We start from the raw sequence: 12286 nt of genomic DNA on the forward strand, positions 1-12286 counted from the left end.
CCACATAAATTACTATTTTTTTATTAGTAGTAATTTATGTGGATTATGTGGATTAAGTCTCCTCAACATAGCTCTCTGTGTTATGTTCTTTGTATTACACGCTGTGAGTAAGACAACAAAGCAGTAAAGTGTGAGGAAGTAAGTTATTCTCGTCTAGCTGTTTCGCTGTGTCTCGAATGCCTCAGTCATTTGTTTCGGCTTCTGAACATGAACACCACTCAAGATTTCTGCTGCAAAGTGTGAGGAAGTAAGTTATTCTCGTCTAGCTGTTTCGCTGTGTCTCGAATGCCTCAGTCATTTGTTTCGGCTTCTGAACATGAACACCACTCAAGATTTCTGCTGCTCCATTTTTGGAATTCTCTTCTTTTTACTTGTGCAGGGTAAGTAAAATCTTTTGTTTTGTATTAGTGGGCGTATAATCAACATGCTGGTTGTACACTGCAAAAAATGACTTTCTTACTTAGTATTTTTGTCTTGTTTTCAGTAGAAATATCTAAAAATTCTTAAATCAAGATGTATTTTCTTGATGAGCAAAATTACCTAAGAAAATAATACTAGTTTTTAGACAAAAAATATATAATTTAAGTGAATTTGTGCTTAAAACAAGCAAAAATATCTGCCAATGGGGTGAGAAAATTTTACTTGAATTAAGTGTTTAAGAAAAAAGAAATCTTATTTCACAATTTTTTTTCTCACCCCATTGGCAGATAATTTTGCTTGTTTTAAGGACAAATTCACTTAAATTGTATATTATTTGTCTTAAAACTAGACTTATTTACTTAGGTCATTTTGCTCATCAAGAAAAAGCATCTTAATTTAAGAATTTTTAGATAGTTTTTTTGTCTTGTTTTCAGTAGAAATAAGTAAGAAAGTCATTTTTGCAGTGTACTGTAACCTGTATGTAACACATTTCCTTATTCATGGTTCGATTGCAATGGGAAATGATTAGTAAACATTCACAGGCAATATTTTTTGTTTCCACTGGCAATTGTATCATTTTTTGTAAAAAAATCTTTATATTATTTTAAGTCTTTTTAATGAGAAGTACCTGAATGCTGTATAGCATAATAGCTGAGGAAATAATGGAAAGGAATAGGAAAAATTACTGTAGGCCCAGTGCTTAATTGGTAAAGTGGGAGGTCCTGGAGCGCAGGGGGGGTTGTATCCGGGTTGGAGGTGACGGAACAACAAAAAATTACAATGCCTATAGCAGTGCTTCTTAATCTCAGGCAAGTACCCCTTGACCGCCGAACCAATAAATTGAGATAGAAATAAAATTTTAGTGATGTGCCATCATTATGAGGTTTTTCAAACAAATGAAAAACATTTTCAACAATAAACATTTACAATAATAATATATCATTACCGATGACGAACATCCTATTTAAATAAAATATAGGCCTACAGTGTGTGTGTGCGTGTGTGTGTGTGTGTGTGTGTGTGTGTGTGTGTGTGTGTGTGTGTGTGTGTGTGTAACATTTTTGCTAAAAACAATTGTAATAAAAGATAGGATCATAAGATGTGCAATATATTCGGGAGACATGCTTTTTACCACTTTCATTAAGTTTTGCTTTGTACAGTTTGTAGAAAGCCTTTCTTTAAAGTGAATTTTGTTTTGTATAAATTGTATCTTTGTTTAAGTAAACGTTGCATCAACTAATTGCATGTATTTAATAAATGAATTGAAAGCAAATATGGCAGACAACTTGCATTGCGCGTGAACTAACGGGGCTTTGAAATTTGGTCAAAACATAAATAAATAAAATAAACAATGCCGTGTTTAGCCTGCATCAAGGCAATGTTTATTTTAATTTTAAAACATGCACTGCATGGGTGCGAAATATAAAAAATAAACGAAATACACTGCATTAATTGTTTTCACAAGCAGCAATTATCCTAAAACGAATCGAAAATGTAAATAAAATTTTTTTGTGGAACTTTAAAGGTAGGGCAAAACATTTGATCCTGAAACATTTTTAGTTATGCTGGTTAAAAGTCTCCTCACATCCTGATAGCAATCACTGTGCTAAGTTGTTTAAATGTATTTGTAGAAATTTATGTCATCTGTGAAAGGCGTAGGACCAAAAAATGTTCAACCAAACATAGATTTCAGTCCGAAAGGATGTTAGCTTTTTGTCCCTCATACGTAAGCGTAATTTGAATGCCCACCGCACAGCTAGTCCACACAGACACCATACGTCATCGGCGCGTTCACATGCGCTCACCTCCTGTCTGTAAACAGTGAGAATGGCAAACTTTTCTGCTAAATTGACAACCTGCACTGGAGCCACAAAACGAAAGACATCTTTTATAACAGGAAAAACTGCCTGGATCAGCAAAGAACAAAAACCCAAATTAACATCGGCAACTTTACTGCTTTACCACGAGATGCAAACAGCTGCAGGAGGCAAAGGGTCTGAAAGGGTCTTTTTTGGTTTGTTTATTTTGGTAAGGTAGGTACGCAATATGTTTGTATTAGGGATGTCAATTTATGCAATTTCCCATATTCGATGATCATTTAAATTAACGATCAATCAATCGAATAATCGTTAACATTAATAGTGCAATAAGCTTTCACTGCAGTGGCATATAGCCAATGACATAAAAGTGTGCATAAAAACGACAGCTTCCTCACGCGAATTAAAAGATTTTATTTTGTCTAAATAACATGCTAGTGGGATTGTAAAATGAGTCAATGTAGTTGTTGTTTTGATAAAATCATCAATTTAAACTTATCTCGTAATGAAATATAATTACTAATAGACACAGTGTATAACTCCGCCTCACATGGGCACTCTGCAACAGACGCATTGAAAGTCCATGTCAAAATAACAGTTTTATTATCATCAAGTGTTATTTATCAAGTTGTTTACCTCGCTTTCCGAGTCGTTGATACACTGTTTGTAATTATATCCAAGAAGCACACGAAGTGCACTTTTCTCGTCGTCACCTCAGCTTAGACGTACTTTCAGCAAAGATGCTTATATTACGGAGATGGCAACCTTCCATTAGAAAACACGCAGCGCCTCAGACAGCCAGTCAATAATGATGATCAGTGATATATGTTGCGGGCATTCAGGGTGTAACGACAGTCAGTTACAGTTTACATTTGACAGTTTCTTGCCATAATTTAAGATTACATTTTAATCTGTTCATTAAAATCGGCTTCTGGTCTCCTTCTCTGTATATAGGAGCGTTGCTATGCTAATCTTGCAGGCTTCCCTGAATAGGGTCTTTGCTTTCAGTATCCTAAACGTATTTGCATTTTCTGCATCGGACCTTCTCAGATCCACTGCGGATGTCATTTCGTTGCGTTGGCAGCCAGCCAGCCTCGTCTAGCATGACGTTAAAAAGCACATGCGTGTGCTTGTCATCAAGCATCGTTGTGATCATAGCTAGTAGTTTAACTTTTGCGCGCTCGCTTAATTTTTTTTTCTCCGACTGTATGGGTTTTGCGCATGCGCCGCACACGTGCATGATCTTGTTTTTCAACAATCGTTAAGTTTTATCGAGTAAATTCTTATCGACAATTAATCGAAGATCGATTAATTGTTAACATCCCTAGTTTGTATTGAGATGGAGTTAGATATTCTACTTTGATGAAACATTGTGTTGCTTATAAAATTTGTGTTCGTTTACGGATTAGCATAACAATATAGTTACTACGTCTACACAACCGAAGGTGTGCTTTAACTAATTCTGATGTAAACCAGTTGTTTATGTTGGTAATTTTGGAAATGTTATTCACTTAGTACTGCAAAGTTTTCTCACTGGTGAATAAGACTTGGGATGTGACCGTCTGATCTGTGCGTGTTCATGTGTTTTGAAAGCGATTTTACTGGAGGGTGGGATCGTGATTTCATTGCTAGGCGGCTACCGTTAGCATTTTTCAAAATGTGAAACCCTACCTTTAATGGGGAATAAAGACAAACAAGACCGATAAAAACATTGAACACTACAAAAATAGTAATTCATTTTATTTTGTTTTAGGTGATTCATTTTCCATAGTGACAAAAGAAGTGCCGGAACATGTTCTGGCTCAAATTAAGCCCTGTGTAGGCCTGAACTTTTATTCATTGCTTTTTAAATTAAATGATCAGTAGCTTTTAGTTTATTATTCGTGTAAAAATGCATGCTGTATCAGTTTTATCTGTGCTAGATCAATTCAGGAAACCTCAAGCCTTATCTTTAGAGCAGGGGTGCCCAACCCTGTTCCTGGAGGGCTACTGTCCTGCAGGTTATAGCTACAACTCTAATCAAACACAGCTGAAGCAGCTAATCAAGGTGTTCAGGGTTGCAATAATTACATCCAAGTGTGTTGGAGCTGGGTTGGAACTGAAGTCTGCAGGATAGTAGCCCTCCAGGAGCAGGGTTGGGCACCCCTGCTTTAGAAAGTGTTAATTCAATGCAGTGGTGCAAGCTAAACATTCTAATTTAATGATTTAATAAAACATTTTAAATTAAAACATTAATTTAATGAGTTGTCCTGACATAATAATGTTGATAATGTTTTACACAATGTAACATTAACTTAATTATCTGCACTGTTAAAAATTACCGTAAAAACAGTAATTCTACAGAAATTCTGTATTTCAACAAATATGTTTTTGTAACTTAATTTTTTCAAGTTTCATGTTCCCAGCATGCTTTGCATGGGACTAGATAATGAGAGTAGAAAGAAAGTCTAAATCTATGCATTTCTTATCAAGATGAGATGTTCTTTTGATATTTAAAATACATTTCCGTTAAGTTGGTGGGTTTTAAGTGGCGGTGTTTCAAAAAAACCTAGGGTACGACATATTTTCTCTTGCCATACAACAAGGACATTCTCAAATAATGGAAACAGCCATAAAGCCACATTATACATGTTGGGCTGGACTAGGACAAAAAAATCTGGCCCATTAGACTCTAAAAATGCTGGGTTATTTAAAAATAAATGCATTAGAAAGTTTGCTAATGTGCTATGTGTTTTTGATGGTCTTCATACAAAATAACTGATCACAATGTTAATTAAAATGAAATGTAAAAAAATCCAAATAATAAACAAGAAACAGGGGAGGATCTATGGGGAGTGGCAAAGGGTGGTAGGACCTTGAGGCAGAGCCAGGACACATACAGGTAACAGAGCCGAACCCAGACCATGGGGCACAGACGGTCCTGGGTTGTGAGGCAGACGTGGACCTGGATCGTGAGGCAGCAACGGGCCAGGATCGTGAGGCAGCAGCGGGCTAGGATCATAAGGCAGCAGCGGGTCCCCTCGGCCATGTCCTTGGAGTCCTCTGCCTCTTCCATGCGTCTGGGTACTACCCCCCAAAAAATTACTAAGGGGTGCTTCAGCCATCGTGGGAACAGGGACAGGAGACATTGGAAACCAGGGTGGTGCTGGTGGTGCTCTGGACCTGGAGACAGAGATAGCAGAGAGAGAGGCTGGCATAGCCAGGTTAGCAGAAAACAGGTCAGTAAAAGCAGATAATTCAAAGAGTTCAATAATATCCATCTTGAGCCAGGCAGAGAGTTCATAGTGTTTTTGATTGTCCAATTTGAGCAGGACAGGGAGTTCAGGGTTGGCCATCCTAGATAGGGCAAAGAGTCTATGTGAGTCATGCATGGTTATGTTAGCTCTTTCACCGCCATTGACAAGATATCTCGTCAATTAAGAGAAAACGCTTCCCCGCCAATGACGAGATTTTCCGTCTTTCCGCAATACCGCTATTATCCACTTCCGCAGCTTTTTAAACCCGGAAGTATTGCCCTATGGCAAGCGGCTGCATGTCCGTGTCTGTTTTAAGGATCGCTCTGAATGGGATCTCTATGAAAAGTCCATCACAAAAATGGAATTATCTCTGCTTTTTGCTCAAAATGTGGTGTTTTTGCAGAAACCTACCCATATTCAAAAGCTGATTACAAAAGAACCACTAAAGGTAGGATGAAACGGGTTTTTTTGTTTGAAAGCAGAGGGTCTGTTCTTTCATTTGGTATATTGTATGTTTATATATTTAAAGAAGAACATTTTCTGGAAGGCATTAAACTTTGGTGAAAATCATGAAAATCGCTGGCGCTGGCTGGCAACTTTTTTAAAAACCGCTGGCGGTGAAAGAGTTAGCAAGGGCAGAGAGTCTATGGAGCTTAAGAGTGACCATAATAGCTGACCTACAAGACACTCAAAGGAAATTCAGGGGTAACCACCAGGGGTCTTGGCAAAAACAGGAGAGACTGGTACGGCAGCCATCTTGTGAAGTGACTGATGTGCGGCGGACATTTTGTGTACAGGCTCAGGTGTGGTAGCCATCTTGAGATCAGGTGTAGGTATGATTACGGCCCTCTTAAAGACAGGTGTGGTTATGGCGACGGCTTTCTGGATAGTAGGTGCAGGTATAACAGTAGCCATCTGAAAAACAGGCATTGCAACAGCCATCTTTGGTACAGAGACAGTCTTGGTGGCGGCCATCTTAGTAACAGAAACAGGCATGGTGGCGGCCAGTGTTGGTCAAGTTACTTGGAAATAGTAATTAGTTACTGATTACTTCCCTAAGAAAGTAATCCCGTTACTTTACTGATTACTTATTTCCAAAAGTAATTAGTTACTTTATTAGTTACTTTACTAATTACTTTTCAAAAACATGATGCACGACCTGAATATGCTACAGTATGCAACAGGGCCCGGTTGCATAAAGCACCTTAAGTGTAATTTTCCCTTAAATTCACCCTTATGTTTCATTTCAACTTAAGGGTGTTGCAAAAAAAACTTAAGCTTTTTCTGTTGCATCTCCATGGGAACAATAGTATTTTATAAACCTGGGTCGCTGTCGTGAAATATTTAACGATTACCCTTACCTAAGAGAACCATTTAAGGGATTATACTGTATGCAACACCCTTAAATTATTCTCTTACTGTAGGTAAGGGGAATTTCCCCTTAAGTGTCATACTTAAGGGAAAAACTTAAGCTGCTTTATGCAACCGGGCCAAGACCTTTCAGCCTAATTCTATTCTTTCTGCATATTCCATCATCTGAAATTGAATCAAATGAAACATTATCTGTTTTAACCTCTCGACGCGCACTAATTCGTGGGCGTGATGGCGTCGTTTTTTTTAAGCCTGCTAACAATATCTATATAGCATACTGTCTACAAACATTAATAATATTAATATAAACAGTACAAAACCCTTTTACTGTTTGTACACAATGATGACGTGGCAGCGTATGCGCTCGCATTTAGGCAACGGAAGTATCGTAAGAATCAAAAGTGAAGCAACACAAACAGTAAGTTATTTTAAAAAAGTTGACTTTATGAACATTTTCAACACAGCTACCAGATCCGTGTACTATAGGGGAGTGGATAGAAGACGTTAGCAGATGGCCAAAAATAAAGTTGCCAGATACATATATACGTATATTAGTATATTATATTTGTGCAACCAAACGCAACAACCAGACAATTTGATGCTGGGAAACCGTTTTAATAAACTTTCTGAGTTGCTACCACGTTAGAACCAATGGGGAATAACACCACTTCCGTTGCCCAAATGCGCGCGCAGGCTATTTGATCACGTGAGCTGTAAAAGGGTCTATACATCGTTTAAAAGGTCTACGGGTTTAGCATCAGTGTATGGTGAGGGCCTCTGTTTTGAGAGACATGCTCTAGCATCATAAATGTAGTATTTTGTTACAGAAGTCCAGAGACAACATGCAAAATATAAATGGGACTTCTTACCTTATAACGATCGCGAGTCGAATCCGGTCTGTTTCAGTTGTGTGAATAACCCATGAAAATAGTCTAATAAAATTCATCAAATGACAATTTTTGTCCACAAATGCGTATAATCCATGAAATATAGTAGTCTGTTGTTTACATCAGATTTCCCGTGATTGTGAGATGGAGCCGCAGCGGTCACGTACGTCAGCTTGTCCACAAATGCGTATAATCCATGAAATACAGATATATAGTCTGTTGTTTTACATCAGATTTCGCGTGAACGTGTATGAGATGGAGCCGCAGCGGTCATGTCAGCTGGGCGTTCAGGGATATTTTCAGAAAGTTTCACATTCCTGTGCCGGCTTGCTAGGTGTTTGCTTAGATTTGAGGTGGAATTTTTCGCTGTGGATAAAAGTTTTATTCCCACGCAGAGTGTACAGCGAACGCTGATGTTTTTGTCACCTTTAACTAGGTTAAACTCAAAGTAATGTCGGTACTTCCAAGCATTAAACGCTGCATAGTCTTGTTCTCTTCCGCGCTCCATGTTGTCTTCTCACGTTCAACAATACACTGACTGACAGCGCGGCGCTCATACGTCATTGTCACTCGACTAGCGTCACGCACGAGAGAGTCTCACGAAACAAAATCAAGATAAAAAAAAACGCAGTAACGCAGTCTGCTAACGGGGAAGTAACAGTAATCTAATTACTCGTTTTGCAACTGTAATCCCTTACTTTACTCGTTACTTGAAAAAAGTAATCGGATTACAGTAACGCGTTACTTCTAACGCGTTACTGCCCATCACTGGTGGCGGCCATCTGGGTAACAGAGACAGGCATGGCTTTAACTGTTTTTTTGTGAATCAGACGTAACATAAGTTGGCTCTTGTGCGGTAGCTGTGGTTGAACTGTAGTGCTCTTCATCTACCGTTCCCACAGTAAAGGGAGAGCCACTCATTAACAAAGCAAAGTCAATATTTCGCTTTAAGGACCAGGTTAAGGCATTTCGTGGCATACGTTGACTTAAATACACATTAAGTCCATGATAAAACAAGTCCTTGAGCGCCACATCATTAAACCTTACCTGGTCGCTTAAATTCAGGAAGTCTTCGATGTATTCCTCAATTGGGCGGTTGCCCTGGCGTAATTCGAACACAGAAAATGCTGGATTCGTGTTGCCGGCTGGGATACACAATCCTCTGCTGGATTCTGGTTAGTCAAAGTATTCTGTAACAAAGGGGCTGCTTACTCAAAGCAAGAGAGAGTAGAATACACTTGCAGAGAAGTTTATTAAGAAAATCCCAAAAGGGCAGGCAAACACATCTGAATAGGGTAATCCAAAAGCGTAATCCACAATGCATGCAACGGGGTCAAAACATGAAGAGCAAAAACCATGAATACAGGATACAAACAAGAAACAAGAATTCTTAGAGTTGCAGCAGTTACAATAACAATACTTCGCAATGTGACTATGAGTTTTAACCGGTTTTATAGTAACAAACAGGAAGTAGAATGTGAAGCATGGATGAATCCGAAACCAACATACTGCCATACTATATAGTTGGCAAAAAGTAGTACGCGAACGAATAGTATGTCCGAAACCTCAGTATACGTAAAAGGGTAGGTGAGAATTACCAGGATTTTGGACTATTTCTCGCGAGATTCAGAGGCACGTGTACTTAAGTATCGTCCGAAACCGCCTACTTTTCTACAATTTAGTAGGGGAAACAGTACGTGAGCAGAGTATTATGTCTGAATCCTCAGTATTCATTAAATCAGTAGTCGAGAAATCCCCTGATGCCCTACTGAGTACACCCAGATTTGGAAGCAAACATCGGACGGACACTTCTATCCCAGCTTTCCCATGATGCCACGAGAGCAAAGCAATCGACCGGAGACCATCCAATCGGGTGATTTCGCTCCACACACAGGGCTGTTACAGCGCCCTGACTTCATACACAGACGTACTGAAATGTACGTACTGTTTTAGCGCATGTTAAGTAGGTACTCAGTGAAATTCAGTACCTACTGAGTAAGTATGTGATTTCGGATCAAATTTCAAAATAAAAGAATGGAAACAGAACATGATCAAAATAAAAGACCTGACAACAAAACACAAGACAAAATCATTACACCACCCCTGTTGCCACCCCATTTATAAATTAGTTTAAAAAATTTAAAGAGCACCTATTATGGGATACACGTTTTTAAACATCCTTTTGTGTGTAAGTGTGCATTAGTACATGCTAACGATATTCAAAAAGTACATACCTCAAAGAAAACGATGACGCGAGTTATCGTCTCTAACGTTCGAGGACTACAAAAAACACTCGGATTGTAGGCAACAGTTTACTTCCTGGGATTGGTGACGTAGATAAGACCAACATTATTATAGTTCAGCCCTCTCTGCTTTGCTTGGGTACGCCCTCAAAGACGAGGGTGGGGTGGGGAGTGCCGAGTCAGAAGAGAGCTAAAATGGCGGAGGTTGGGAGTCCCTGCTTTGACTCTGTTTGCAAACTCTTGTTTCATTGTTTAAGCGATTAAATCTCTCGAGTAGACGCTGTCTCTTTAGATGCGAGGGCAAAATAGCACTTTATGGACTTCCACAGAGGACATCATGTTTAATACGGTTCCGGAAAAATCCAGTCAGAAGTTGTTCACGGAGTTTTCACAATAGGCTAACTGCTTCTCATGAACCGAAGCTGGATTTGCGCGACGTCTCCTCTTGAAAGTTGGATTACTGTGCACTTCTGGATCACAGACTGTAAGTATTCATGTTTATTATTTGCCTTTTACTGTACATTACGTAACCGGTAACCGGAGATTAACATAATGTGCGTGTAGAGCTAAGCTTGCAAGCTAATTGTTTTGTGTTGTAATACTGTATTTCATAAACAACGTACCATATTTACACACGTGTATGTTGAATTATGCAGGCTTTCGTTTTTTTTATCGATGTTGGTTTAGACATGTTTACAAACTTGCTAAGTTGCTAAGATAAATACAAATACAAATGCCAGCTAAACTGTTAACTTACCGGTAAAATTTGTTCTCATGATCAAACTCAAGAAACTCTAAGTACAGATGATTTGTTTAAAGTTATATGTATTTTACTGTTGTATTTACTTGAAGCTTTCTTAGATTTTGAAACGAAGTAAACACGTAATGTGTGTTGCTAATGTTGGGCCATGTAATATGTAATACATTTACGTTTTAATGAATAGTCTAACGATTTATAGTCGTTGTACTCTATTGTTATAATATTTCTTTTTGACTGAATACATGTTTGTTTTATTTGTCTATATCCTAGATTCGCAGCTGTACACATCCTTCTACACTGTATGCAAACATGCAACATCATTACACACAGTACAAGGAGTAAGACTGGCATATGAGGAGCAAAGGTGTTTAACACATATTATGTATTTACCTAGTGAAACCACTACCAGTCTTAAATGTATAACTGATGATGACAAAGTTTTTTTTCTCTGCATAATAATAGGAACCCAGGCAGTAGCATCGTTTAACAATGTTTCCATCATCATCATCAGTGGATGCCTTTGCCGTCCGTAGCCTGAGATTTCAGATTTGCAGCAAAAAATATTGATTTTCTCATTTATTGGAATGCTGTGCAGGTATTTAAGTATTTTAGTAACTGTGTTAAATAAAGTAGTATTTACTTTTACAATAAATTAATTGCTTGTTTATATTTTACAGGTATTTGTACCTTGCAGCCATCCATTACAATGTCACCAAGCCGTAACAAAAGCAGGAGAGGGAAAGTACAAGGCTATGTTCCCAAAACACAAATGACATACCGTAAGCAGTAATGTTTTATTTCAAATACATTCATAATTAAAAACTTAATGTATGAAGCAGGGAAATAAATGATCAAACCAAAAGATTTATTGACTGCAATATTTCTACAGTTATGTGGAGGATGTGATCAGGCTTGTGTTTGATGAGGTATTTGAAGATAAGCTGAAGGAAACCCCGATTCCAATGGACCTGGCATCACAGTTTGAGAGACCTTCAAAGGAGGACGTGATTGGATGCCATCTTCAGTGCAGGGGTCGTCGAAAGCCAAAATTGTGACCGATCTGATCAGGAAGCTCCAAGCGTATCTGGAGAACAACACACGACAGGATGATAACCTTATAGTGTCGTCTTAGATAGCACCAGCTGACAAAGCTTTGATATGCCATTTATCTGAATAGATAGCTGTAGGAAATGAATTGAACAATTTTTGAAACAAGTGCACAATATGGTTACTAAAGTATGTTTATTTGTATATTGTTTAACATTTAAATATATATTTGTAATAAATAAATAAAACTTTTGACTGACTATTATATTTTCTTTAAAGTTGCATCTTTTGTTCTTTTGGGTACTTTGTTACTATAATGATACTTTAGTGTTATTGGTTTAAAAATGTAATAAAACTTACTCTAGTCCTGCACCTCAAAGGCTTACAGTATAGTCGGTACAATAAATGTTCTGTGTGTAGGGATTTAGACAATTTGTGCAAAACCTGGATGATGAATCACGCAGGTAAGAGGCCCTGGAACCTGTTGCATTCTCCTTAAAACCTA

The 12286-nt window shown here is 38.1% G+C and overlaps 1 protein-coding gene and 1 long non-coding RNA gene across 2 annotated transcripts in view; both read left to right on the plus strand.

The window, feature by feature from the left end:
• Positions 1-207: 207 nt before the first annotated feature.
• Positions 208-12286, plus strand: part of LOC135783639 (uncharacterized) — a 76281-nt gene continuing 64202 nt past the window's right edge. The window contains exon 1 of the mRNA XM_065294396.2: positions 208-380. Coding sequence (XP_065150468.1) covers positions 317-380 — 64 coding nt within the window. The 5' untranslated portion in view covers positions 208-316. The remainder of the gene's footprint in view (positions 381-12286) is intronic.
• LOC135783784 (uncharacterized) lies at positions 10155-11911 on the plus strand. Its single transcript, XR_010545790.2, has 5 exons — positions 10155-10458; positions 11005-11098; positions 11197-11329; positions 11412-11513; positions 11624-11911. It is a non-coding gene; the product is annotated as an uncharacterized lncRNA (long non-coding RNA).

The sequence above is a fragment of the Paramisgurnus dabryanus genome, chromosome 2 (genome assembly GCF_030506205.2).
Source record: "Paramisgurnus dabryanus chromosome 2, PD_genome_1.1, whole genome shotgun sequence".
Taxonomy (NCBI): Eukaryota; Metazoa; Chordata; class Actinopteri; order Cypriniformes; family Cobitidae; genus Paramisgurnus; species Paramisgurnus dabryanus.